The following is a 27,308-nucleotide window of genomic DNA, read 5'->3' on the forward strand; positions in this document are numbered from 1 at the left end:
AGTTTGAGTCGGAGATGACTGCCGTCTCTCTACGCAGGGTGAAATAATTTCGTAGAGTATTTGGGAAGGAGTTGCCTGCTGAGACAGATATATAATATGCAGCGCAGCAGTGAATATTTTGAGGGCAGCAGGGAGCTATGGAGATACATCCACAGAAGTTACCCAGGCTGTAAGATAACCTGATTTCAGGTCGTTTGGATAACAAAAGGAGATGCTGAGATGTTTGCAGACTTCAGTTTTTCTTCCAGCATCTGCAGTCATCTTTCCCAGCAAAGAACCCTAATGGCACAAATCCAGCATTTCTGCAATTCCTGCTATCGGGAAAGCCCTGCTAGCCGTAACCATGCAGCAGCCTCTGGCACCTCATCTGTTCTTTCAGTGATTAATCCTGTTATCAGTAATTAGGTGGAATGTCAAATAAGCAGAATGCTCTTTGAGGATTGGTGGGTGCAATTAGGAAAGTGGAAATGGGGCAAGCTCCAACTGAGCACTTCAAGGAAGGACTCTCCATGTTGGGAGAGCATCTCCAAGGATGTGGTCTTCCAACTTGTTGAAGGAAGAGTTGTTGATCCAGGGGGTCTCCTTGGATTCCACCTCCAGGTGAATTTGGGAAGGCAAAGTAAATATTGAGCTGTTTTGGGGCAGCTTATGTGCAAGGTGCAAGCTGCTCGTGCAGATGACAGGGCATTTCTCTGTTTCTGAAAGACAGATTAATAAACCCCAGTGATGTTTGTATTTGCCTGCTTGCTTTCAGCTCGCTGGGTGACACTTACCTGATTTGCTTTTTCCCTGTGAAGTTTTTTGCCTCCATTTTCTGCAGCCTCCTCTGGGTAAACACTTTTCCCTTTCCACTATGGGATAAAATGGTCCCTAATTTAAGATGCATTACAACCTTTTGCTCTTATCCCCATTTATCTTTCTCTTAATGTTCCCACTTTCCAGGCTATTTAACGACGACTCAATTAGGACCCATAGAAATGATTAATAACATTTTTCAGCTCCAAAACCAATGTGCTGCAATAGCACAGGAGATTCCAGCTGATGGATGGTACAGGTGCAACTGGGTTATTTATTGACTCTTTGTTGCAAGGAATGGTTATGCAGAAAAAACTTGTTAACTACTAGCCTTGAAAATGAGAAGAAGAGCCCTGACGCTCAAGATGGTCTTGTCCTTCTCCATCCCATCTCACTCATTGAAAATATCTATAAAACTGCAGTTTGTATCCTGGTGCTGACCCCAAAACATCTGGGGCTTATAGAGAATAAACCTTATTTCTACAGATCAGTAGTCAAGGTGGGTAAAGGTTTAGTACAAAAGATGCAGTTTGTGCTAACAATCCTCTGATTGCCACTGTGCCACTCATCAGCATCTGGCCTGCAAATAGCTCCTCACAAAGGCTTATTGCCTAATGTTCGTAGCCACCACAGCGTAGCACTGCAAAGGAAACATCAGGAGAAATCAAAGCAATGCACTTGAAATCGTGTGCTGATGAAAATGCTTTTTTCTCCCCTTGTCCTAAAGATTTAAAGTGTATTTTTTAATTCGCTGACAGCCAGCAGGGAAATGGGAAATAATCCGTGGCACCATGCTTGCAGCAATGTCTTAATTTTAGCAAGAGCCTGGACCTCTGCCTCTCTCTTTGCAATGCTCGTGGTGACGTCCAACTAATCCGCATCCGTCTGTCAGGGCTGATGTGGGAAGTTGTGAGTTGGACGTGGCCGTTAATGAGTTGGACAACGAGGCTGTTGCTTTGTCAGAAGCTTTTACTGGGAATTGTCCTCTCTTGTCTCATGGCCGGGTTTGGAAGTGCGGGTGACAGCACCCCTTGCAGGAGAAGACCTTCTGGAAGAGTTTGTACGACTATAGCAGTTTTAACGCTCATATTTTGCAGGTGATCGGCCTCGTGATGGCTTGGCTGTATTGGCAAAAGCTCAACGAGATCTACTCCAAACTGGACACTGTTGACTTCAAGATCCTGGAGATGCGGGATTTCAGCTTCGGGGCGGTGGATCTGAGCGGCGCGGGCTGGTGCTGGTGTTTACCCAAGGAAGGAGGCTACATTCCTGTCAATGCTGAGGATGAGGAAGACGAGGAGGAAGAGGAAGGCACCATCTGCCACAGCAAAGTGTGAGAAGGTGGAGGACTGAAAGGCAGCTTGGAGCAAAGCTCTTAGGGAGGCAGAGGGTATTGAATGTGGAAATAATGTGATTTATCTTCTCAGGTTCAGGAGATACTTTGGGAGAAACTGTAAAGTAACGCTGGAGGGTTATAAAAACTGCAATGCACCGTGCGGGCACGTGAGCTCCCCCGGGTCCTTTCGCTACCTTGGCATTTTGAAGCATTTGTACATCTCCTTATTTGGTTTTTAGGGGTTTTTTTTACACAATAAATGTGACTACTGTCGTGTTTTGCAAAGTCGCTTCCACTCGCTGCATGCCAGTCAGGCCATCGGGGAGGGAAGCGGCACCATCATTATTGCACTTTGTGGTATCTTTATAGTTATATTTAGCCCGATCTCCTGAAAAATAGTGGCTTTATGGTAGATCCCTAGATGTGGCCAGAGCCCGGGTGTGCCCAGGGCCCAGAAAGACATAACTAAAGGAAAAAATGGAGCAGCTTGCTCTGCAGAGCCTTTCCAAAGGGCTTTTCCAGGAATCAGATCCCCAGGGAGGCACAACTTCCTCCTCCTGGAGTGAGGTGAATGTTTGGGCAAGGCTTGCACAGGGGGAAAACACCCATTTCTGAAGGTTTCCAGCTCTTCCCCATGAACTGCGGCTTTCAGTTTTTATCCCCAGGCAAGGAAAAGGAGAGCCTAGCAATTTTTAAAGCAAAGACAGCTTTGTCGTGGCAACGTGCTGCCCCTGGAGATGGTGGTAACTCCCCTCTGCTGGAGACCAACCTCTAATGACCAGGTAAGGAATTACCTTTTATAGTATTTCATTTTTAGGACAACTTTGTGATCAAGGCGGCAATTCCCTCCCACATCACTCGGAATATAGGAATTAAATAGCCGACGTGTCTTGCATCCAACCCCAGACCGGTAAATTGAGCCACATTGGGAAATGGGCTCATAGAGGGAAACCTCAAGCAGATGAATTGCAAAAATATGAGTGTGGTTTTATTAAAAAAAAAAACAACAAACAACAGTGAAACCCTCTGCAAAGGTCCCTGGGCTGCTCTGGTGCAGGCTCAGCAATAACCTACTGATGATAAAGCTTCCCCCAGCACCCGTAAGTCAAATGCAGAGGAGGGAGCATAGATCAGGGACCTGTTCTCTCTCCCGATGTACCCAAATCCCACGGGTACCCTGGGGCAGCTGTAGCTGCCACATCTATCAAGCAAGAGGAATCATCTCAAAAGTGAAATGCAAAGAAAAAAAAGGTCTATTTTTCAGAAGACCAATGTGTTTGCAGCACTGCTCGGTGAAGGAAACGTTGGGTTTATTAGTGGTGTTTTTTATTAATAAGGGTATTTTGGAAGCCAGAGGCTGGCTTCGTTTAGTTGGATGCTCAAGCAGGAAAAAGTGGGTGAGCGCGACTGCCGGGCTCTGTCTCCCTCTTCTGACTGTTTTCAGGCTTTATTTTTTAACTAAACGAGAAGCAATCCTCAGCACAGGCTTGAAAAAACACTTTTGGGACTGTGGGTTTTTTCTGCAAATCACGTTGAAAACGGAGCTGGGAACCTCAAGAGCTGAGCGGTAGGGTTATTGAATTTTTTTAAAACAGTATGGCCAAAATTGGGGTTTTGGTTTTTTGCAAGTGAGGAAGGTAAAACCTGCAGCCCAGGGAAATTGGGTGAGCGTGATTGTTTAAGGAATAACAGGGTTGCTGCCTTTACCCAGGCAGCTCGTGGGCTCTGGGATTTTGCTTTTCTTCCTTCTTCCCCCTCTCTCCAGGAGGTGTTTAGTAAAACCTTAAGAAATACAAACTGATAAATTCAGCCTGCTCTTTGTATTTCCATGTATTTGGAGAAAGAAAGTTCATTTTTATTATTTTCTCTTTATTTACAGGACAAGCAGCCACCAACATCTTTATTCCATTTTCCTGGCTGGGCAGAGCCTGCTGATGCTGGACCCCGGCACAGACAGCATTGAACTGGTCGGATGCAAACAGGTTTTCATGTCCAGATTAATACTGGTTTTTGGCAGGTGGTGAGCAATGGGAGATGGGGAGAAGTCGATTTATGCATCAGCTTGGGCACCCGGCTCCCCTATTCCCATGGACAGTTGGTCTGCAAATGCCTGGAAAACAGGAAAGGTAGATTTAAGCAAGAGCATGAAATCATAAGTGCGCTTTGCAAAAGCTTTTCTCCCTGCTTACAAACATGCCTCCTAAGTCTAAATAAACAGGATGCCAATAATATTCCCTAATTCACCCTAAATTTTGCATCTTGAAATCATGGCTGCCTTGCTCCAGACCTGACCCTGCTACACATGGAAGAGCAAATCTAATAAAACAGAAGCTGGGAGGAAAATGGGAGCAGGGATAAAGTATCAAACAGGTTTTGCTTTGCTTCTGCTGAGACTCTGGATCGTGCCATCGAATAATCTCCCCAGAGGCAAGAGAAAAGCCCCGATATCGGATGACCTTAAAGCACAAACTCTGGTTTCCCAATCCTCGTTTTTTAGTTTAACGATGAGGCCAGTTGTGACGAAGTGCCGGGCATTGCTTTGATGTGGATTTATTGATACCCCTGTTAAAAGGCTAAGTGGAGGGGAGCAAGCCAGGCGTTAAATAGAAGCGGACAGCTCGGGAAGCAAAGCAGGCATACTCGTGTGACTGGGAGCTTGGTTTTCATGAAATGAAATTTACGGATGTTCAACACGTTAAAAGCAAAGCATGGAAACTGCAAAATAATTCGTTGTGCAACCCTCATCAACACCTCCCCCTTCCCCAAACTGTATTTGATGGCCCAGGGGCTGATCCTCTTGTCCCTAGAGGTTTTAGGAGCTTTCTCACTGATGTTGATGCTTCTCTGCACCTCCCTGATGAATTTTACTCCCATTCCTTAAGATCAGATGTACATGATATGGCACAGAGCAAAAAAATAAAAGCAGTTGCCCTCCCAAATCCCTAGCGATTGAGCCAAAACTGATGCAACCCCCGCCCCCCAACAACCCCAGAAGACACAGATCCTGCAAGTTGGGGATGGACAACTTGAATTTTCCTACATCCCGGTGGTCTGATATCTAGAAACCATCACTGCGCAAGACCAGGTCTCTGGTGGCTTGAATGTCCCATCCTCTCTGGAGGTCTATTTGCATCCCGTGATGCCTTTCTGCTCCCAAAGTCAATCAGTGTCACCCAAAATACATTTTAACCTGGGAGCTACAAAGCGTTTGGCAGTAGGCATCGATATGATGGTTGCAAGAGCAGTTTTATCTCAAGGCAATCTGGGCTCCCGCACCCACTAGCACCCGTGACTTTACTCTGCGGCCCCATCCATCCTCCGATTTCTGAGAATTTTGGGGAAGCTCAAGGTGAGTTTATTAACAGTAAAACTTGGTTTTGTGGAACTGAGAGCTGGTGGGGGTAGTGGGCATTTTGAATTGACAAAGATAACAGCGCTCTCCTTTTCCTCCCCTTACTTCTAGTGCACTTACAGTCATGTTTTCCAACAGTTACAGTCTGCGTCGTGCTTGTGTTTGTATGCAAGGGTTTTTTTTGGGGGGGGGAGTTTTATATGTAAAAAATTAGAGGAAAAAATCCTAGGCTATATGACTCTCATAAATCAGCCATAATCAATCAGGACGTTTCATTTATCAGTCGATCTAACAAAGCGTGGGTTTATCAGAAGATGGGTTATTTTTGCTGCCCAACAGAGCTGTGGTAGAGATCTCGCCAGCCAAGCTAGATTGCAAAAAAAGTCATATTTCTTCCCAATATAGACCCAGCTGAAGGGTTGTGTATCCCCATCCATCATCTGGAGACCCTGACCTAGTGCTGAAGCTCGTGGGGAAATCTCTTTTGGGGGGCTTTGTGGCACTTCATCTGTTAGAAGATACCAGGTTGTTTTTAGAGCAAAAATATTTATGCCTGCAGCTGGGTGGTATTTCATGGTTTCTCCTGCCAGCACCAGCTTCCTAAAATCCTCAGAATTAGCCCCATAATGTTATTCCCAGGAAGCCAAGGCTTGTGACTGATGTTATCCCTTAATACACCCAGGTTTGGGGCACTGTTGTCCCTCCAGAGGTGTTTGCCCCTAAAATAAATTGGTTCCTGCACCTGTGCAAAAAGTGTTGAGTTAATGTGGTCCAAAAAAAAAAATCCCAAATCTGTTATATTAAGAGGTGTCTTCAAACAGCAACCGGGTTAAGGCTGGAGCCTGTATCGGGCTAAAGATAGTCTTTGCCTTGGGGGAAAATGGGTCAATAATTGGGCAACCCAAGCAGAGTCAACCTGGCCAGCCTCGGACCTTTCCAGCTATTTAGGTGCACACCCCCTTCACTTTATATTTTTAACCTATTTGGCTTGAATTGAGATTTTTTTCTTCCCTAAAATAGATGGATAGTGATATGATATTGCCATGGATGCAAGCAGCCGGAACGAGGGACGTGGAGAGGCTGGCTCTCTGACCGCTCTCAAAGTGACTTTGGGAGGCATCGACCGGGCTGCCATGAATAGTAACCATTCTCCCATCCAAGTCAAGTGTGAAAGGCAATCACTGGAGGTCAGATAATTAGGAGATTAATTAGCATCCGTGGCAAAATCCAAAGAAACTCATATGGGGAATAAAACAGCAGGTTTGGAGGAAGATACCTGGAAGCGACAGCACGTGTGCGGTGTAAAATCTGTGCTTAGGAGATGGGGAAAAACGAGCTCTGCTTCTGCAAAACCCTTTTATCTGTGCAGGTGCCCCCTGAAAATTAAACGGGTGCTTATTGCCAGCAAGCAACCCCTGTTAACTGAACTTGTGTCCGTAATTGTATCAGCAAATCTCTGCAATAATCTCTTACGCTTCACTTACGCCTTCCTTTGAGCAGCAGAAATAAGAGACCAGAGACGTAACCCCGGTGAAATTTATCCGGATTTTCTTCAATATGGGGAGAGTGGAGGTGGAGCGCAGGCAGGGCTGGCGCAGAGCGAGGCAGGACTGAGAACTTGCTGAGGCGAGACGTGGGCGCTTGCAGGAGGTGCCGGAGGGTCCCCGGTGCATCCGCAGGGAAGGTCCCGGCTCCCCGGAGCATCCAACCCCGGCCGGGAAGGATTCCGTGATTTCACTGGGATCACACGTGAAGGATTCCCATAGTGGGGAGCACCTGCTGGGCGTGCAAAGAGCTGTTCCCCTGCCCAGCACCCTTTAAAATCTTTCTCCTTTCTCCTCCCCACGGCTCAGCTCTCTCCAAGCAGCGGGACCATGCTGGAGGATGAGGATGGGATGAGCGAGAGAGGGCTCAGCAGCTCGAGGAGGAGATATGAAGATGAGGAAGGTGAGCGAAACCTTGGGGATGCCCCACATTGCAGCGGGGTCTTTCCTGCTGGCTGATGCATCAGATCTCCTGGCGCTCAGCTCGGCACATCCCATGCACAACATGGGAAAAGCTTCTGTGGGTGCTTTAAGCCTGGTGGGAAGAAGGCAAATATTTCCCTGGCTTTTTTTCTAAAGCGTATTCCCCCTCCCCCCCACCCCCAGATTACCACTCCATCTACATCGGGGTGCCAGTGCCGCGGGGCTACCGGAGGAAACGGCGTCGGCGAAGATCTGCCTCCAGCCGGGATAGGACGAGCGAGAGCGAGCGGCACTACGAGCGCCAGGATCGCTCCGACACCGATGATGGTGGCCACGGCTGCTACGAGAGTGGCAACGACAACGCCAGCAGGACCAGTGAGTCACCCTCGGGCTTCCGGAAAAAGCAGAAGGGCTTTTGCAGCGTCATTTAATCCGGGATTAAATCGCCCCCATGCACCTAGCCATGTTGCTTGGTCTGGTGTTTGCATTTGGCACTGCTTTTCCTGATGCTTCGCAGGTTTATTTTTCCCTGTGGATGTCTCTGAGAGCCGGGCATGGGGTGTGAAATGGGATTTGAGGCTGTGTAGGTGATGGGCGGGCTAAAAAAGAAGTTGTCTTTGCCCTTGGGTGGTTGCTAACGAAGAAATCTGGGTACAGCGGGATCCCGGCAGTGCAGACGTCCTCTGGGCATCACACCTTGTTCCCGACAGGCTTTTGCCCAAGGCTTTGCCCGGTCTCGTTAAATCTCCTTAGTGAAGATTAACATTTTGCACAGCAAAGCAGCTGTCGATCTCTTGGGGTTGTCTGGGTTTTTTTTCAGCCCCCCCTATGGAAATTTGCATTTGTTTTTATGTCGAGCAGACCATGTCACGGCTCAGCAGAGTGGGCAGAGGCTCAGCTTTGCTTTTGCCTACAGAAGGAGAAGTTTTCCTTTTTTTTAATTTTTTTTCATGGGGAGAGTTTTTTTTATTTGCAACGGGCTTTGCTTGCAGCTCCTTCATGCCTTCGGTGGCAGCGCGAGCGGGACCACGTCCCCTCCTTTCCGCAGGCGATGAATGCCACTGGATCTAACACTGGGCTGGTTTGGGGGGGGGGGGGGCCAAAGTCATTTTATGGAGGAAGAACACCCCAAAAAGCCTCAACTCTACAGCAGCCCCGCTTTCCCCCAGGGGTTTTCTTCCCAGAAAAATTCTCTGCCCTGAGTTTGGAGGGGGTTTTCCCACCTCGTTCCGGCTGAGAAACAGAAACCCTCCACAAAATACCTCCAAACCTTTGATTTCTGTCCTCCCACCTCTCCCTCCCTCCCCTTTCTCACTCACGCCATCCCGCTGCCATCCAAAGTGCTCACCTCTCCTACATGCATCCCGTTTGATTTGGTAACTTCCCGTCATGAGAGCCAAAGGGAAAGGAAAGTGCTTTATATTCTCTATAATCTGCTCCTTAAGCCTTGGGAGTTTAACAAGCCTGAGTGGATAAAGGAGGAAGTTTGGGGGTTTGGTTTTTTGGGGTTTTTTTTGTACCGTGCAGCAAAGGTTTGGTTTAGCCGGGAAGAAATGGGGGAAAAAATGGAAACAATTCCAGGTAAGTTATTTCCATCGCTCTTTGGCGTCCGTGGCGGGGGGAGCTGGAAGGGAAGAAAGGCTCCTTTTTTTTTTTTGGCTTTGCTTTTCCCTTGTTAAAGCAACTTGGGAGCCTGCATGGGGTTGGGTTGAGAGCTCGCTCAGAGCTCCAAGCTCCAAAGCTCACCCCAGAAATATAAGGTGGGGGGGAACTGTATCAGCTTCCACTGCTCCCCAGCAGCAAGGAAGCAGGAAAGATGATATTTGGAAGGAGAAAAGTCTCCCAGACCTAGGGGTTTCTTGAACAGGAATGGAGCATCTAATCCCATGGCATGTGCACTCCAGTTTCCTCTTTTTTTGGGAGGGAGGGGAACATTCTGAGCCATGAAACCCTGGGGAAAGGCTGTCGCGTATTCAGAAGGACTACGGCAGCGGATGGTTAACGAGCCAGAGCCTTCAATAAGGCTCAGTCCTGCTGCCCAGCTGGACTGCAAAGCCCGGGCGGTACCGCGTTCCCCCATCCCCCATTTTATCACCTTTTTTAATTGTACCTGTGGCCAGAGTGGGATTTTTCATTTGGGAAAGCATTGCTAGGCGAGGTTTTACTGCTCGATCAAAGTTGGGGTGTGAAGGGCTCTGTGCACCTCAAATTAAAGGGGGTATAAATCAGTGCAACTGGTCTGCCCTGTCCGATGACCTGTGGAAATGCAGGTTCTTGTGTACATACAATTATCCTATATTATCACCAGTGTTACTGCTGAGCTAATTCTGTGGCTCTGGGTTTGATTCGGAACCCACCATGGCTGAAATCACAGTGGAGGTTTGATGGGTGTAAAGCAGGAATTGCAGCTTTGAGTGTTTTCCCATCATAAAAGCTGGTTCGGGGAGGTACGGATCTGCTCTGGGCACCTGTTGAACTGTGTCTTGCAAGAAATAGATGCCAGTTTTAGGGTGGCTTTGTGGATTTTGGTCAGTGTCGCTGCAGCAGTTTTACTCTTGCGTTCCCCAGAGGTGCCAAGCCCTGGACACCACTATACAGTATATCCTCCTAAGTGAATACCTGCTGCTTCCCGGGATTAGTTTAGGTGCTGGATCATATTTCCAGGAGGAAAAAAAAAATAAAAATCACCCAGAACTGGGCTGTAACCAGATGCCGGGCTGGGTGCTTTCCCGGGCACGAAAGGGTCCTCCAGGTGAATAAATCCCATGAATTTTGGCTGCGTAGCCAAGCCCCAGCATTGTTGGTTTAGTAACCGGCTCTTTGCTCGGGTCAGTGAGCGGCGGGGAGAGGCAGCTGCTGCCAGGAAGCACATGTTACGTGTTGAGAGATAGGTTTATTCCTTAAACTGGGGGATGATGGGGAAAAAAAGCTTAAAAATCCCCAAAAAGCTCTTTATGTGCAAGCTTTCATTTATTTTTTGTGGTTTCTAGCGGTTAAAGAGTGTCACAGCCACGACACCCCCAAAACAAGTTGCTGGGGGGACCCTCTGGCAGGTCGAAGCAGGAGGGACCCGTTCTTAAGCACCCAAGGGGGGAATTCGGGCAGAGCTGGGAGCAGCAACGACGAAGTTGAGGATTTGCAAAGCTCTAACCCCTCCGCCACCACCTCCTGCAAAATTGCAAATTCTTCTTTTTTTACAAATGCATCCAGAGATCCCACCCGAGGTGGCTATTCCCAGCAAATTTCTTTTTTTTTGTGGTCCAGCTTATTGCATTTGCAGTGAGTTTGGGATTTTGCAGGAAATTCAAGGTTTGGGCTGCAGAGCAAAGCAGACGGCGTGAGGCTGGGGGCGGGGGGGTACTGGTATTGCACCGATTTCATCCCCTCTTACGCGAACAGCACTTAGGCTTAAAGAGCCTGAAGCCCTCCAGGCACGTAGCCCAGCTCTAAAATTAACAGGAATATTAATAATCTTAATAATCATAATAATGAAGCTTATGGAAGTGGAAGGAGGACTTGACAACAGGGCTTTAGTCCTGGTGGTGGGGCTTAAAGGGTTTAAGCAGTTAAGCAGGCTCAGCCTAGAGCGCAAGGGACATCCTATTCTTTCACGGCCGCCGCGACTTGGGTTTCGTCTCCTTTGGTGAGGGGACAGGGCAATATTCCTGGTTTTTCCACTGCTTGCGCACAGCAATTTAATTACCTGCTTTTTTGCGTACCGTATCACCAAGCTTTCTTATTCCTAGGTTTGAGAACAGAAAGATTCTGCTAGCAAAGACATTTTCCGAGATGGATTAACTCCTGCTGTATTAGGAGAGGGCTAAGACCCAAGATTTTATTAAAAATGCACCATTTCCACAGAGCCTGGAGTAGCGCTGATTTTAACCTCTCGTTTGAATAATGGGGCAACTGGGGAGCAGTCCCATCCATGCCACGTCCAGGTTCATACCCTGGTGTTTGATTCCTCCTTGTGACCAAAATTAGGAGGCTTTGCTAAAAAAACACGGGAAGATGGAGAGGGTTAAAAGAAAGCCCAGCCTGGCTTTTTTTCAGGTGGAGAGGGCAGGTCCATCACCCTCCCGTGGCTGCAGGGAATGCACCAAAGATTAAAATCCTTTTTCCCATCAGTCAGGAGGTTTGCAGGGGGGTGACATGTCACCGCTCCCCTTCCCAAAACACACCGCAGGGAGCAGGAGGCTCTAAGTGCCCTCCCCAGCCTGGCTGGTTATTTGCAGCAAGAAGCTGGATTTTTCCTGCAGAAATGGTAAATTTGTATTATTCCCCTCAAATGATACACGTTCCCCTCGGGGATCCAGTGGGAAAACGTGTGCCGAGCACTCGTGCATCCCGATGCGCAGTGTCAGACACCGTAAGGATTTGGTTGCTGATGGCAGATGGCTCTAACCTGGCAAAAACAGGCTCTGTGGTAGGGGAAAATGTGGGATACTCCATGGAAATGGGGCACATAATGCTCCTGGAAAGGGAATTGTATATAGGGGTGGCCACATTCCTCAATTCCCAGCCGGGACCTATATATTCCCTTCCTAGCTGCTATGCAGCCTCCACTCATCCTTTCTGCCAGCATTCTGTATCTCTTTGCACAGGGATTTTGGGACACAACTACTTAGAGTTTCCCCACTCCTCAATGTCTCTCACCTTTGTCATTTCCCTCAAAATCTCCTTTTTTGACCCCAGGATCCTAAATAGCCCTACAGATCCCTTTTTACCCCTCCGGAGCTTTCCATATGGGAATGGCACAGGATCATGTTGTCTCCAGCCGATGGTAAACCTTTTTTTTCCTTCCCCCCGGCAGTGTCACCGGCTGCCGAACGACTTCGCTACATCTTGGGGGAAGACGATGAGCCTCCCAACCCCACGCTCTTCACAGAGATGGACACGCTGCAGCACGACGGCGAGGAGATGGAATGGAAAGAGTCAGCCAGGTGAAGCTTTGGGTTGAAAAGATCCCCCCCCTAAATATCCCTGGGTGGAAACGGGGTCAGGGAATGAGCATCATTTTTAATGAGGTTAAAAAAGCCATGCTTGAATTAGGGAAATGCAGAAAACATGGTGTTTTGGGGGGCTTTGCACGGCAGCTGCGGCCTGCCGAGGAGGAGGAGGAAGAAGGGAGGAAGATTTCCTATCTTGTCCAGCGTCTCCCCAGGTTGGATCGACCCCAGAGCTGGGGTTTTTCCCATTCCCAGTTGTAGCATGAGAGCAAAGTCCTGCGGAAAGGGCTGGGAGGGTGAAAAAAACTGGGATAACATGCTGGGAAACTGGAGAATTAGAGCAGAGAGCTGGGAAATGGGAATAGGGGACATAAAGAACATTTTCCCAGGTCTTCCTCCCCCCCCGCCGCCAAATTTTGCTGACCAGTCCAAGAGTTAAACTTCTCCCACCCCTCAAGCAATAATAATAATAAAACCCCACCCACTTCGTCTTTAATAAAAGTATTAGAGGAGTTGCAAGTGGCGTTCGCTTTATTGAATTAGGAGCTTATCCAAGGGAAAAATCTCAAATCCTAGTGGGATTTTCTCTTCCTAGCCTTGGCTGTGCAAGGACTAGCAGGGTTGGGGTTTTTGGGGGGACATTTGGGAAGGGAGTCAGGGATGCTCATGGCATCCCAAGCCCTTTCTTTTCAGTAGCACATGCGGGATTTCTGAGTCTGGGTGTGGAGGTTTGCCCGAGGAATGGGGAGTGAGCAGGATCAGGCCCTGAGGGTGCTCCTCCTATCTCTTGGCTGGTCATTTGCATCACCAAAAATTTGGAAAGTTCTTAAGCATCCTCCTGGTTGGTGTCCCTGCTCAAAACACAGAAGCCCAGGGATGCTGTTGCTAAAATCCTTTATTTTTCAACCCCCAATTTTGCATAGGTCTGTATCTACTCATCCCTCCCCACACCCCAAAAAGCTTGGAAGGCAAAAAATCAGCACTTGTATTGGGATTTTCATCAGGGAGACGGAGGTTTCTCAAGTCCCGGATTTCCGCTCTCTGGCGAGGAGCGGTTCAGCCTCTTTAGCCACAGGAGAGCAGCTCCTTGGTGGGAGCAGTGCTACCTGTGGCTAAATCCGCAAGAAATGGAAAGAAATGGAAATAAAGAAGCTGAGCGCAGCAGGGAGATGGGGTTTTGCTGTAGCCTTGGCGAAAGCATCATGGGATGCTGGTCCCGGGGCAAAGGCATTGCTGGAAACATGCCTTGAGTCCCACACGCCGCCCCAAGCTGCCACCCCGTCTGCACGCTAATAACCCACTTTCGGCAGGAAGACGGGGCACAAAAGAAACGAAAAGCGACCTAATCGGCTTTGGGCAAGCACCAGCGGGGCTTAGTGGGTGCTATGGCGGGAAGCTTGAATTTCCTCCCAGTAAAAGCAGTGTTGTTTAAAGGGCTGGAGAACGGGTTTCTGCAAAAAAAATGGGGTGGGGAGCTTCGGATTGATGGGCACTAGGGCCAAATTTTTTATTTTTGGATATGCTGGGGTTTTGTCCCCAGCACAAGACCATTCCTGGCACTCCCAGATGATATTTTCGGGCCTTTTGTAGTAGGGACACATGGCATTTACTCTTTGCAGCAGCATCTTAGTGCACCCCCAGCAGCTGATACAATCCCAGACTTTCCCCACCCTTCCCCTGCAGCGTTCAGGAGCCATCAGCTATTTCCAAAAACCCTTGTCCTCCTACATCCTTTCCGTCTGTGCCCTCTGCGGCGGCAGGAGCCCAAATCCCAGTTGTACCAGTTAAAAGTTGTAAGGTTAAGCCCTGTGAAGGCTAATCCATAGAGCCTGCAAACCTCCTGTAAAGGAAAAGCAGCTTTCTTCCCCAACTTGACGTCTTGCTGAGAGCTCCTTGCCCTCCCCAGAGCCTGAGCCCCATTCCTGGGGAGCTGGAAGAAATCAGTCAATGTTCTTGAATTTGCTCTGAAGTCTTTGGTTTGTAAAAATAAGGAATGGAGGTGGAAGGGCTGATTTCCAAGGGCTTGCAAACCCTCTGGTCTCCCACTGTGGGAATGGAGCACCCAGGCTGAAATCTGAGTGTTGCTAAGAAATTAAAAAGACATTTGCAACGCCCTGGGTTTTTGCTTTCTTGCATGCACAGCTGGTCCATGTGGGTGCAGATCCTGGCTAAGGCAAGGTCAGCTCCACAGGAAAACCTCCCAAATCTCACAGGAGCAATTTGAGGAGGGTGAAATCTGCAGGGTTGAGTTCAGTGATAGAGCCGAGAGGTTTTGCTCTGCTCTGCAACCATGCAAGCAGTACTTCATCTAATGACATTACTTGATTTCTCCATTCCCATCCTGAATAACAAGCAAAAACTTTGCAGGATGATTTAATTCAGGCTTCCAAAGCCGCCTGCAGAAGGGCAACTCCACAGGAAAAGCAATTCTCTTCTCTTCTCATACACCATCCCCACCCCGTGCCCATCCCCCTGGTTGCTGCTGTCATTTCAGGTGGATAAAGTTTGAAGAAAAGGTGGAAGAAGGTGGTGAAAGGTGGAGCAAGCCCCACGTGTCCACGTTGTCTTTGCACAGCCTGTTTGAGCTGCGGACGTGTCTGCAGACGGGAACAGTGCTCCTGGACTTAGATGGCTACTCTTTGCCCCAGATTATAGGTAGGAGCCAGCGGGTATTGGTGGTTTCGGATGGCTTTTTCTCCATGTCCTGAAGTGCTGGGAACAGATTTAAATGCATTTACTTGCTGCATGAAACTATAAACCAACTTGCACAGGAATAAGCAAAGACAGGAGTTGAGAGCCATCAACTTGGTTCGATGAGTGTTGTTATCTTGAGCTTTCTGGGAGGGTTTGCAGTGGGGGAACCCATGCACCTCCCTTGTTTGGTGCTTGCAGACGATGTCATTGAGAAGCAGATTGAGGACGGTCTGCTCAAGCCGGAGCTGCGGGAGAAGATAAGCTACGTGCTCCTCAGGAAGCACCGTCACCAAACCAAGAAGCCAATCCACCGGTCTTTGGCCGACATCGGCAAGTCCGTCTCCTCCAACACAAGTGAGTCCTTGGAGTCCAACCTGTGCCCGATTGCATCCTTGAGACTTTGGTGAGCAAGCCCGGGGGGGAGGAAGATCTCAGGAGAATGAAAAAGGGAAACCCAACCTTTGGGGGCACCCAACTATTTACTGCATTGCGAAAGACCTCAAAAGCTCTGCCACTGGTGGCTTTAAGGGTGGGGGGTCATTGGGAGCCAGAGGCCAAGGAGATGTCTGCTGAGATGGACAACGGCGTTGTGTGAGGGACAATGGCGTTGGCGGTTGCTTGGCCAAGGGGCTTTCTGGCAGAGCAGCCTACAGACAAATCCAGTCTGCTCCGCAGTTGAACCTGCCTATTTTTGAGCCATTATAAAAGGGCATTTGTTTGTTTTCACGCTAGATTATTTACTTAGGTTTAAACAGAGGTCATTTGGTGGAGCCCGGGATTTGCCGGGCTTCGGCTGCTCCCCGGGTAGCCAGAAACAGCAGCGCCCGAGCTCAGAGCGCACATGGAAGAGGCCATCAATAAGCAATATTGCCACCCCGTGGGCATCCCCAGGTTTCAAGGCAGCCATCATCCACATTGGAGGACTAGATATCTGAGCTAACGTTTGCCCAGAAGCTCTCAAAACGGAACAGGACTTGGAAATGTGGTGGTTAGTCCCTGTAGATAGGGAAAATAGGGGCATCTTTTGTGTTTCTGGTTCCTTGCTGAGACGATGGCATTGCTTTGAGTTTGCAAACAGGGACACCAAGGAAAAGATGGTCGTTGGCAGGAGCAGAGGGGTCCCTCACATTTCTTGTGCCAACAGCAACTCTGTGGTATTGGAATAAATGGCACCGGCACATTGAAAATAGGGTCATGGCCAGTGGGAATTTCATAATTATTTTTAGTGGGTTTAACAAAACAACAAAAAAAGATGATAGATGCTGTGGTTGCAGCTGCTCTCTCAGAGAGATGCAGAGCAGCTCAACAAAACTGGTCCAGATGGTTTTCCAAAAGGAAAACACAGGTTTTGGAATTCAGGAGGTTTTCTGAGAAAATGCTGGGCTTAACACAGAAAATGCATGGGGGAAAAGGGAAGTCTTTATAGTGAAGTAATTCAGTTTAAACATCTGAGATGAAAAATGGGACTCGTCACCATTTTAAGGAGGAGAAACGTTAACGTGAAACTTGGTGGTGGCCAATGTAAATATTTTGAAGTGAGAAGTTCACAGCAAATTTCAAGCGTAGGTTTCTCTGGAGAATTATGAGATTAAAAAGCTGAAGTGTTGGATCTTCCCAAGTAACAGAAATTGCACTTCTGAACCTATTTATAGCCTTGAAGAGAGCATTGGTGGGGCATGGAGTGGTGCAGGCTCCTTGCACGGAGCCTCTGCAGCGGGAAGACTTGCGTTAAGGCCATTTATTCTTTGCTAATGGGAAAATGACCATGGGTGGGATAAAAGCGCAAATGAGAGTGGGAGGGAAAGGCAAGTTGCTGTTGTATCAGCACTGGAAGGTTCACGTCTGTGCTGGGCAGCTGCTTTTCAGCCTGGCCTCTTGCCTTCAGCATCACCCAACGCTTCCCCACGGCACCTGCATCTCTTCTAACGTCTCCTCTCCCCCAGCCCGCAGCCCTGTCCGGAGCCCGGCCGCCGGTGCCGCCTTCCACCGCTCCACCGAGGACCTGCGGATGCGGCAGAGCGCGAGCTACGGCCGCTTGCGTAAGCCGGGGAGGGTGGCAGGGAGGCAAAAACGGTCCCAAAAGAAGGAAGAAAAAAAAAAAGATGAGGTTGCAATATGAGGGTGGGCGATTGCAATTACAAGGGGATCCCACCACAGCCGTAAATGAGATGTGGTTGGTGTAACCACAGGGTGACTGATATCAGAAAAACTCATATTCTTGGGTTTTCATCTCATTGCACCTGGTTTTCAAAGCCAGCCATAATACAAAATGGTTTTTTTCCTTTGTGCTGAAGTCCTCCCACCACGTTTTCTCCTTGCACGTGGGGCTGAAATTTGACTGCGCATCACGGGGCTGTTTTCTCACCTTCTCCCTCTTATCTCCATCAGGTCACGCGCAGAGTCGAAGCATGAATGACATCTCGGACACACCGAGCACCGACCAGGTAATCACCCCCCAAAACATTAGTGTGATGCTGTGAGGAGCATCTCCGACACGACCCACGATGGGGCAGGGGCTCTGTGGTTGTTAAGGTCCATGTGAGCCTTGTGCAGCTTTGCTCGGTCAATAACCACACAGATTCCTAATTAGGGAAATTAATACATGTATTGATCCCTGCTAACTCATGGGGAAGCTGTCCCAGAAATAGTACCTGTGCTTGCAAATTGAACACAGAATGAGGGATATGCGAGGATGCTGATGTAGCTTGAGATCCTTAGGGTGAGGAAAAAAATTCCTTAAAATCTTTAGGTAGGAAAGGAAAGGTGCTTGGAAGAATGCAGGGATTCTAAAAGAGCCTTTGCTTGGCTGGATAAGGGCAGGTTGCAGCGGGTAAATCCCAGCCAAGCACTTGGGTCTGCAAATGTGAATAAAGCTCTCGAGATAACGGTCTGTAAATATAGAGGCAGGTTCCATTTTCCCCTCCGTTTGCAGTGTGATGGACGTGGGATTTCTTAATGCAAAGCTCAGCTGAGAGTCCGTCGGGGGCTTTTCCCCCCTGGTTTGCTTTGCATGGGAGAGCTGGGAAGGAGGTCAGGTTGCTCGGGCAGTTCGTGGGCAGATCTCTGCTTGGCAATGCAATGAATCAAGAGGCTTTTGTGCTGTTCTTTTGCTACATGTCCCATCCCCATCCCAATATCAAGGCTACTCAGCTGGGAACTGTTGATGCATTATATGGGCTTTGCTTTGTTTCTATTTGTGCGTGATTTCAGCATAAACCTAAGGGAAAATTAAACGAAAGGTGGGTTTGTAGGGGACAGTACAGGATAACAGCTTGCTTTTCCCCAGGGATGTCCTTGCTGGGCTTACCTGGGATGATGCAGTTTAGGGGAAAGCGAAGGATGGAAGTTTGTGTTGCTGGGAGCCACAGGATGGGGCTGCCACAATATCAGGGAGGCAGAAGGTTTCGAGGGCACCTTCCTAAATTAGAGCTGCAATAAAGCAAGCCAACTGCCCACTAACGAACCCCAAATATCAGCCTCCAGCAGTGGGGTGCGGAGGGTTAATCTCAAAATATGCAAAGCATTTAGGTTTAATCGCCCTATTAGGCCCACTACAAAGGGACTTTTTAAGTGTTACATGAAGCTTAGTGGTCACTGTTAACTCCTGCTCTTGCTTATTCCAAGCTGCATTGGAGGAGTTGCTTTATTTTTTTTTTTTTTTTCCATTTGGGTTTAAAAGATTAGAAAGGGGAGAGTTTGCTGCCCGGCTCACATGCCTCCCCTCATGCTGGCATATAGATTATAATAACACCCTGCCTGGGTTGGTATTGAACCCTTTTAGACTAGTAATGAAAGAGCTGCAGGGGAGAAGAGACCCGGGGAACAAATCCATGAACGAGGTTTCCTACTTCCATTATTTGTTCCTGCTCCGAGGATGAGATTGGGGGAAAATAAGCTACAAAAACATCCCCCGTGCACAGTGCCGAGTGGTGTTTCTGCATTATATAGGGTCTTGGGAGAGCCTGGGACTGCAAACAGACTTGTAAAAATGCATGCTGGCTTGCTCCAGGATCCGTATTTTTTGGCTCAGATTTTCTGCAGGGGGATTGCACAGGGTTTTCCTTGCGTAGACCCCAATGCTGCAAAGCACCTTTTGCAAACCACCCAGTTGCTCACTTTGTTACTGAGCCCCAAGAGTGTGATTTCAAGTTAATCTCGGCCTTAGTGATGGTTGTGAATAACGAAGAAATTCAGCTTTATGAATTCTTGCTGGTTTATTCTTGGATATGGCTCTTGAATCCCCACCTCTGGGAGTCCTGGGACCATCAGAGATCAAGAGGTTTGAGTCTGCGGCTTCAGCTTTTGCGTTCAGGGTGTGGAAAAGAGGGGGAAAAGCCAAATTTTGGCAACCGCTCCCTTTCCCACCCTTGTCTTTCCAACAGCTGAAGAACAAATTCATCAAGAAGATCCCAAAGGATGCAGAGGCCTCCAATGTGCTGGTGGGAGAAGTGGAGTTCCTGGAGAAGCCCTTTGTGGCTTTCGTGCGGCTCCTCCAGGCGACGATGCTGGGAGGGGTGACGGAGGTGCCCGTCCCCACCAGGTGAGCGCAATTCCTTCAGGTCCGAAGCACGAGTGGTCTCACGACACGGATGCCAGTGGTTCAAGGTTGCCAACTCTGTGCCTTTCCCTTCCCAGGTTCCTCTTTATTCTCCTTGGTCCTGCGGGAAAAGCCAAATCTTACAACGAGATCGGCAGAGCCATCGCAACCCTCATGGTGGATGATGTGAGTAGATGCAACACCCGGCCCTCGCTAGGAACCCCCTTGCTCAGAGCCAAGGAAAAAAAGCAATTTTCATCCTATTGCCCAAATAAATGAGCTTTAAGATCCTATAATGACACGGGACGTGTGCGTGCTGGATGCTCTTCCTGGGCTGACACCTCTCCTCTCTTGACCCCCAGCTCTTCAGTGATGTTGCCTACAAAGCCCGGGATAGAGAAGACCTGATCGCTGGCATAGATGAGTTTCTGGATGAAGTCATCGTCCTGCCGCCCGGCGAGTGGGACCCCAACATTAGGATTGAGCCACCCAAAAAAGTGCCCTCGGCTGAGAAGAGGTAGGTGGGAGGCGTGGGGCCGGCCCCAGCCCTGTGGCCATCCCCATCTCTCCTGCTTTGGAGATGCTGGAGGAGGAGAGCAGCTTTGCTTCCCTTCATCCCTAGAAAGAATCTGCGCAAATTTTCCAGAAATGCTGCTTTTTCAGCAGATTTTGCCCCCAGATCAGCTCAAAGCCATTTCCACTGCAAAAGTCTCCATTAACCACCTAGGTTGAGCAAATCCAGCTCTTGATCTTTCCAAATTCACCCCAAAACCCAAGCTCTAGTGCAGATGGAGAGCTACACCATGGCCTTGCTCGTGGTCCCTGCATCAGGACCGGGTTGGTAGGGCAGGTGCCGTGGCCGATACCGATGGCTCTCTCCCACAGGAAATCAGTTTTCTCGCTGAACGAAGTGGGGCAGATGAACGGCACAGCCGGTGGGGCAGGCGCCGGGGGTGGCGGAGGAGGCAGCGACGATGGGGAGATGCCTGAAGTTCATGAAATCGGGGAAGAGCTTGCGTGGACCGGCAGGTGAGCAGCACCCCAGCACCCATCAACATCTCCCTGGCTCACCCCGTGGTCTCCTGGGGCACGGAGGGGTGAAATCCTTTTGGGCGCAGGCTTTTGCATAGCACTGTCTCTATTTTGGTGGAAGGCACGTGCATCTGGTCCTTGGTGTTGTCTCTCCAGGTTTTGCGGTGGCCTCTATTTGGATATCAAGAGGAAGCTGCCCTGGTTCCCGAGCGACTTCTATGAAGGCTTTCATATCCAGTCCATCTCTGCTATCTTGTTCATCTACCTGGGCTGCATCACCAACGCCATCACGTTTGGGGGCTTGCTTGGGGATGCTACAGACAACTACCAGGTTGAGTCCAAGGAGAGGGGGTCACGTTGGCTTGGGGACAGCAAGTAGGGATGAGATGGGACAGGGTGGGATGGGATGGGTTGGGATGGGTTTTACTCTCCTTGTGCCATGACAAGCTTTAATGCTGGGGATGGAATTTCATTGCCAAGTGAGACTGGGCATCCTGAAATACCTGCAGGATGGGAAAACCCATCTCAATGGCAATGCCAGGAGTAAGGGGACACGGTCCCAACAATCCTATATGGGTCCAAGCAGAAGTCCTTAATTCCTGTCTCCATCAGGGGTATCCATAGGGATGTAACATTGTACAGCATCACCATAACGCTGGATTTGATCCATCCTCAGGGCGTCATGGAGAGCTTCCTCGGCACGGCGATGGCAGGCTCCATGTTTTGCCTCTTCGCTGGGCAGCCGCTCATCATCCTCAGCAGCACCGGCCCCATCCTCATCTTCGAGAAGCTGCTCTTTGACTTCAGCAAGTAGGTGCTGGGCAATGCTGGGGGGAACCGGGACCCATCCATACTGGGATGGGAGCTGTCCTCCAGCCCACGGCGTGCATTCAGGGGGCTGCTCTCGCCTTGTCCCCGCTTTCAGAGGCAACGGCATCGACTACATGGAGTTTCGCCTCTGGATTGGCTTGCACTCTGCCCTACAGTGCCTTATCCTGGTGGCCACCGACGCCAGCTTCATTATAAAGTACATCACCCGCTTCACAGAAGAAGGCTTCTCCACCCTCATCAGCTTCATCTTCATCTACGACGCCATCAAGAAGATGATCGGAGCCTTTAAATACTATCCCATCAATTCGGACTTCAAGCCCGACTACGTGACCATGTACAAGTGCGAGTGCATTGCTCCTGACCCAGGTGAGTACACATCTTTTTCGGCACCAGATGGGGAAGATGAAGGGGGTGGGGGGGTCCCACTGCGGATAAATCCTGCTGGATCGTTGGCTGAGGACATGGAAGGAGGCAGCTACCCAGTCAGTGTGGGATGGAGGGACCTCGTCCTCCTCCTCTGAAGGTGTTTTTGGGCAAGATGGAAGAAAAGCCTTGTCCCCCATGGATGAACACGTCAGTGCTTGCCGGGACGTGGTGAACGGTGCCGGAGATCTGGGGCCTCAGCCTGGAGCAGCCACACCTGGATGGATAAAAAGGAAATATGAAAAAAAAAAAAAAAAAAAAAAGACATTTTAGATCATTAATACCAGCCTGCTGCGAATGGAAACTTATTCTCCAGAAAATATGCTGGAGGGGTTTTGTCCTCCCTAGTGTCTGGGACACTCCGGGATGTCCCAGCTGGGTGTGGAAACCTCCTTGGACTGTTTTTTCTCATCTTTCTAACTCCTTTTCAAAAAGGAGAGGCCATCAGGCTCTGAGCAGACGGTCTTTTGATGGCTCCAGTGGTTTTGCTCTTGGATAGACGTACCGGATCATCCCTGGTCCGAATCGTGCAGCTCAGATGCTCCCACGGCCACCTGGAAGGGAGCAGAGATCTTTGCTTTGGGCTAATCGCAGCCACTGCCTGCTCTCAGACGAGCTGAATTTACTTAAAAAGTCTAAATGCTAAGAATTTTGGGGAGTATCAGCTGCAGACAGAGGAGGCAAAGAGGTGTGATGGTGAAGCTCTCCCCAGAAATAAAAGCATCTAAGATCTGCCACACAATGTGTTCTCAATATATCTGTCATTGCAAGAAGAGTTCTTACCTACCACGATGGAAGAAACATTTTTTTGCTTTAATTTTGTTTTTTCCTCGATTTCTGTTTATCAACCACGCGCTGAGTGACCGGTTCCCATTGGATTTTGAAAGCCCCGCAAGCAGTGGGGAACACCTGGAGATGACACAATCCTTTCCAAACCAAAACCCTCCCAAATTTAACCTGCAGGAAAGCAAAGCTCAGTGCCCGACGCAATCCCCGGGGGGCTGAAATATCCCGAACAGGACCGTGACCACCTCCATCCACCCGTGTGTGCTGGCATCTGCCCGGCAGCACCCACCGCCATGGCTTAATGCAGGAGGAAGACGAAGCCTTTAGCCTCCAGGGAGGTCTCCCCCTTTTCCAAGCCCCCATCCCAAGCAAACCCCAGGCAGCCGAGAGGCATTTGCACCCCAAAAACCTTAAACCTCTTTGCAACCCAGCCCCATTCCTTGCCCTCGCTGCCCTGGGCACCCAAGGCAGCGGTGTCCGCATTGGATTTTCCATTCCTCTAGATATTGAGAAATTATGTTTATTCCCCCCTACATCCTTTTTTTTTAATCTTTTTTTTAATTAGTTCTGATTTTTTATTATTATAACTGATTTGTACCATATTTGTCTCTGCTGCACACATCAATTTGGGCTGATTTCAATCTCAAGTGAGTATCACTTTCTAAATATTAAAACTATTTTAATATTTGATACTCTTCCCCCATGGGGGTCTTGTTGTTATTTTTTTCCATGTATTTTACTTTTCTCTCTGCTCTGCTAAAAGGGTTGATGTAGAGCCCTTAGGGGTCCTCTCGTAAAATACCACCAGTGGTATGCTACCCTTTAAGTTGTAGAAATCACAAATAAGGCTGGTTTCTGGAAAAATAAAAGGTTATGAGGAAAAAAAAAAAAAAAAGTTTTTAATGCTGGGTTTGCCAGCGCCATTTCCCGGAGCCCAGTTTCGGCAGCCCCGGGTTCTCTTCTTCTAACCCAGCAATCGCTTCTCCTTCATTAATCCTCGGCGCCGGGGATGGAGGCGGCAGGTCGGGGCAGCCGAAATTCCCGCTTGGTGCAGGAAGAGGATGGACCGGAGGGAAGAGGGGGGGCAGAGCAGTCCCGGATCACGCTTAGGGGCACCCATAAAGAACATGGGTGCTCCTGAAGCCACGGAGCTGCGTCACCCGAAGAGCCGAGCGGAGCCACTTTTTGCACTGGAAGAGAAGGTGCCGGGGCTAGAAAGGATGGATTTTTTTGCAGTGAGACACCAAAACACCCCTAAAATATTTTTAAAAATAAAAAAAGCAAATAAAAAATGCAAATTGGGCATGATTGGGTGCCACCTCTCCAAAAATAACAGGCTACTTTTTCAGTCTTCTACCCCCCTGGTTTTAAGACGCAGGTGTTGGGTTGCTCAGCCCTGCTGCCAGCGGCTTCCCCGGGAAGCTCCTGAAAATTTTAGGAGCTGGGAAGCTCCTAGAAATACTTCCTCCCCCCCCCCGGCACTCGCCAGCCCTGGAGGGAGAAGCCACCAAAGGAGAAGCCGTGTTCTCCGCCGGCGCATGGGATTAATCAGGGAGAAGTCGCTGTGGGGTTAGAAATCGGGGGTTTTCTCCCCAAATCCCAGTCTGCCCTCGGGATGCCGATCCCTGCGTGGCTCTCAGAGGATGTGCTCGACCCCCTGCGTTTGCTTTTATGCCGGCCGGGCTGAGCCGTGCCGCTCTGGGCGAAGCCCGGCTGCTTTTAATACCGAAACCTCGATATTAGCCAAAAACCTCAATAACAAACTCCTTTCCCGCAGCCAACGCGACCTTGTTTGATGCTTCAGCTCCAATGGCACCAAACACCACTAACGTTTCTCTGGTAAGTGGGTTTGCTCATCCTGATGGGAAATTTGGGACAAGGGTGGGCAGATCCCAGGGACTTCTACATCCGGGGAGCGACGCGCGCCAGCTCAGAATGAGGGAAATGTGGGATTTGCCTTGATTTGGGTTCACAGTTGGACTCGGCAGCACCAAATCCTCACTTTTTTGCCCAAATTAATAGTAGCTCTGGGGTTTTCCTGTGGTTATGGGGCTCCTGGTGGCAGCAGCCCTGGGAAATAGTCCTTTCCTTGCACACTGCAATTACTTAAAATACTAATTTGGGGGTTTGGGCCAGGAAATACCCCTTCCCTTGCATGCTGCAGTTGCTAAAAATGCTGATTTTGCTTTATTTGGCTGGGAAATACCCGTTTCCTTGCCTGCTACAATTGCATAAAATGCTAATTTTGCTTTTTTTGCGGGGGGGGGGGTGTCTCCCCAGTACAATGCTATTAACCTAACAGCTCTGGACTGGACTCAGCTGAGTAAGAAGGAATGTCTCAAATACGGTGGCAGCTTAGTGGGGAAATCCTGTAAATTTGTGCCTGACCTGGCCCTTATGTCCTTCATCCTCTTCTTCGGGACCTACTCCATGACCTTGACCCTGAAAAAATTCAAATTCAGCCGCTATTTCCCCACCAAGGTAAGGAAAGTGCCGGGTTTTGCCCTCCTCTTTTCCAAAAGGTAGGAAAAACGGGAGCTGTTGGTCTCTTTGCTAGATGCAAAATGCTCCAGGAAAATAAATCTGTATTTCTAGGAGACATCGGTAGCAATTAGGGAAGTCGTCCTTGAGCTTTTAGCCGCTGATTTGGCTCTTGCATGCTGAATAACCCATCACCTTGCGATGCAAAGGGGAAAAAAATTTGCATTTTGTGGGTTATACCTGGGTTATTTGTGGGTGAGCAGAGCTGGAAAGCCCAGGGAGGGATGCTGAAGCAGAGGCAAACCTCTCCATCCCATTAATTAACCTCCCCATCCCATTAATTACCCTTTCCACCCCCATTTCCCCATCTTGCCTCCAGGTCAGGGCTTTCATTGCTGATTTTTCCAATGTCTTCTCCATCCTGCTCTTCTGCGGAGTGGATGCCTGTTTCGGACTGGACACCCCTAAGCTCCATATCCCCAGTATCATCAAGGTTCGGCCGCACCGGCGGGGACCCCTCACCTCTCCGCCCACGCTCTCTTTCCAGCTCCTCTCCGGTTTTCGGGGAAAATTGCGGCTCCTGCGGTGTCCGGGCACCTTCTTACAAGCTACTTTGTCTTTTCTGGGGGAATATTCTAATGCTATGACTTTTCTTCCTTCCTTTTTTTGTTGTTTTTTTCTCCCCTCTTCTCTTTCTCTCACTCCTGGCAGCTGCGTAAACTTATTAGCGATTTCTCTATCTTTATGTCCATACTAATGTTTGTGGGGCTGGATGTGCTTTTTGGACTCAACACCCCAAAGCTCCAAGTGCCTACTGATTTTAAGGTAAAAAAAAAGCAATAAAATCCCTTTCTGGAAGCGTTGCCAAAAATTTCTCTTCCCCCCATCCAGGGTATCGCTGTTGGTGATGTGGGGAGTCCTGATGAGCATCTGGGAAAATTTGGGGGTTGAGGCACGTGGATGCTGGGGGTGATTTGGGTACCGACGTGTGGTGGTGGCATTCAGGGATGGATACGGGATAGGATGATGCTCGGAGGTTCGGGGGTGATGTGGGGCTTCCCGAAACGTCAGCGCTTGGGTTTTTCCCCCCTCTCTGACCCATGCCCGGGCTTGGCCGCGGTGTTCAAACCTCCTCTCTTCTCGCCCAGCCCACCCGTGTGGACCGAGGGTGGTTCGTCTTTCCCTTCGGGAAGAACCCGTGGTGGGTTTACCTGGCGAGCGCCCTGCCCGCCCTCCTCGTCACCATCCTCATCTTCATGGACCAGCAGATCACAGCCGTCATCGTCAACAGGAAAGAGCACAAGCTGCGGGTGAGCGGGGACTCGTCCCATGCTCGGGGGCACAGCATCACGTCGGGTACCGCCTGCATCCCCGCGAGCATCTGCTTTGGGGGCTTTGCCCCGGTTTGGCACGCTCTGCAAAGCAGGGGCTCGCCCTTTCCTTTCCAAGCTGTATTTTTGGGGTGAGAAAGCCTCTGGGGTGTGAAATTCACACGATGCTCTAGGTAGCGTGGTGATGTGGGGTGCGCTGCAGCAGTGCGGGGTGCACTGCATGGGGATGCAGGGCGCAGTGTGGCAATGTGGGGTGCATCAGGGTGATGCAGGATGCATGAGGGTGATGTGGGGTGCAGTGTGGCAATGTGGGGTGCATCAGGGTGATGCAGTGCGTACGAGAGCAATGCAGGGTGCATCAGCACAATGTGGGGTGCACTGCAGCAATGATGAGTGATGCAGGGTGCACTGTGGGGGATGCAGGGTGCACCATGGCAAAGTGGGGTGCATCAGGGTGATGCGGGGTGCTTCAGGATGGTGTGGGGTGATGCAGCGTGCAGCGTGGCAATGCAGGGTGCATCAGGGTGATGCAGGGTGCTGTGCCGTGATACAGGGTGCTTCAGGGTGATGCGGGGTGCACCATGGTGATGCAAGGTGCATTATGGCAAAGTGGGGTACATCAGTGCAATGTGGGGTGCACCACAGCAGTGGTGGGTGTACCAGGGTGATGCAGGGTGCACTGTGGTGATGCGGGGTGCATCAGGGCGACGCAGGGTGCTTCAGGGTGATGCAGGGTGCGCCGTGGCAATGCAGGATGTTTCAGGGGGTGCACTGGGGGGGAAACCCCACTTTGC

The 27,308-nt window shown here is 49.6% G+C and overlaps 2 protein-coding genes across 12 annotated transcripts in view; both read left to right on the plus strand.

Annotated features, from left to right (window-relative positions):
* The window catches only part of LOC104319163 (tetraspanin-15), a 50,885-nt gene extending 48,469 nt beyond the window's left edge, over positions 1 to 2,416 (plus strand). Inside the window, exons 8-9 of one of the 2 annotated variants that reach the window (XM_069801146.1) lie at positions 1,893 to 2,136; positions 2,223 to 2,416. In XM_069801146.1, the coding sequence (XP_069657247.1) occupies positions 1,893 to 2,132 (240 nt within the window). In that variant the 3' untranslated portion in view covers positions 2,133 to 2,136; positions 2,223 to 2,416. Of the gene's footprint in view, positions 1 to 1,892 lie in introns of both variants that reach the window. The other variant, XM_009920782.2, reaches the window with a different exon arrangement.
* Positions 2,417 to 3,993: 1,577 nt separating this feature from the next.
* SLC4A5 (solute carrier family 4 member 5) overlaps positions 3,994 to 27,308 on the plus strand; it is a 29,888-nt gene continuing 6,573 nt past the window's right edge. The window contains exons 1-20 of one of the 10 annotated variants that reach the window (XM_069801150.1): positions 3,999 to 5,480; positions 5,889 to 6,008; positions 7,337 to 7,430; positions 7,634 to 7,825; positions 12,264 to 12,393; positions 14,894 to 15,054; positions 15,292 to 15,447; positions 17,037 to 17,132; positions 17,482 to 17,537; positions 19,476 to 19,633; positions 19,729 to 19,816; positions 19,993 to 20,147; positions 20,516 to 20,659; positions 20,819 to 20,993; positions 21,339 to 21,472; positions 21,588 to 21,859; positions 24,480 to 24,541; positions 24,983 to 25,183; positions 25,895 to 26,008; positions 26,332 to 26,493. In XM_069801150.1, coding sequence (XP_069657251.1) covers positions 7,358 to 7,430; positions 7,634 to 7,825; positions 12,264 to 12,393; positions 14,894 to 15,054; positions 15,292 to 15,447; positions 17,037 to 17,132; positions 17,482 to 17,537; positions 19,476 to 19,633; positions 19,729 to 19,816; positions 19,993 to 20,147; positions 20,516 to 20,659; positions 20,819 to 20,993; positions 21,339 to 21,472; positions 21,588 to 21,859; positions 24,480 to 24,541; positions 24,983 to 25,183; positions 25,895 to 26,008; positions 26,332 to 26,493 — 2,529 coding nt within the window. In that variant the 5' untranslated portion in view covers positions 3,999 to 5,480; positions 5,889 to 6,008; positions 7,337 to 7,357. Of the gene's footprint in view, positions 5,481 to 5,888; positions 6,009 to 6,698; positions 7,431 to 7,633; positions 7,826 to 8,653; positions 9,032 to 12,263; positions 12,394 to 14,893; positions 15,055 to 15,291; positions 15,448 to 17,036; positions 17,133 to 17,481; positions 17,538 to 19,475; positions 19,634 to 19,728; positions 19,817 to 19,992; positions 20,148 to 20,515; positions 20,660 to 20,818; positions 20,994 to 21,338; positions 21,473 to 21,587; positions 21,860 to 24,479; positions 24,542 to 24,982; positions 25,184 to 25,562; positions 25,677 to 25,894; positions 26,009 to 26,331; positions 26,494 to 27,308 lie in introns of those variants that run through there. The other 9 variants (XM_069801155.1, XM_069801151.1, XM_069801154.1 and 6 more) reach the window with 9 other exon arrangements.

The sequence above is a fragment of the Haliaeetus albicilla genome, chromosome 13, assembly GCF_947461875.1.
Source record: "Haliaeetus albicilla chromosome 13, bHalAlb1.1, whole genome shotgun sequence".
Taxonomy (NCBI): Eukaryota; Metazoa; Chordata; class Aves; order Accipitriformes; family Accipitridae; genus Haliaeetus; species Haliaeetus albicilla.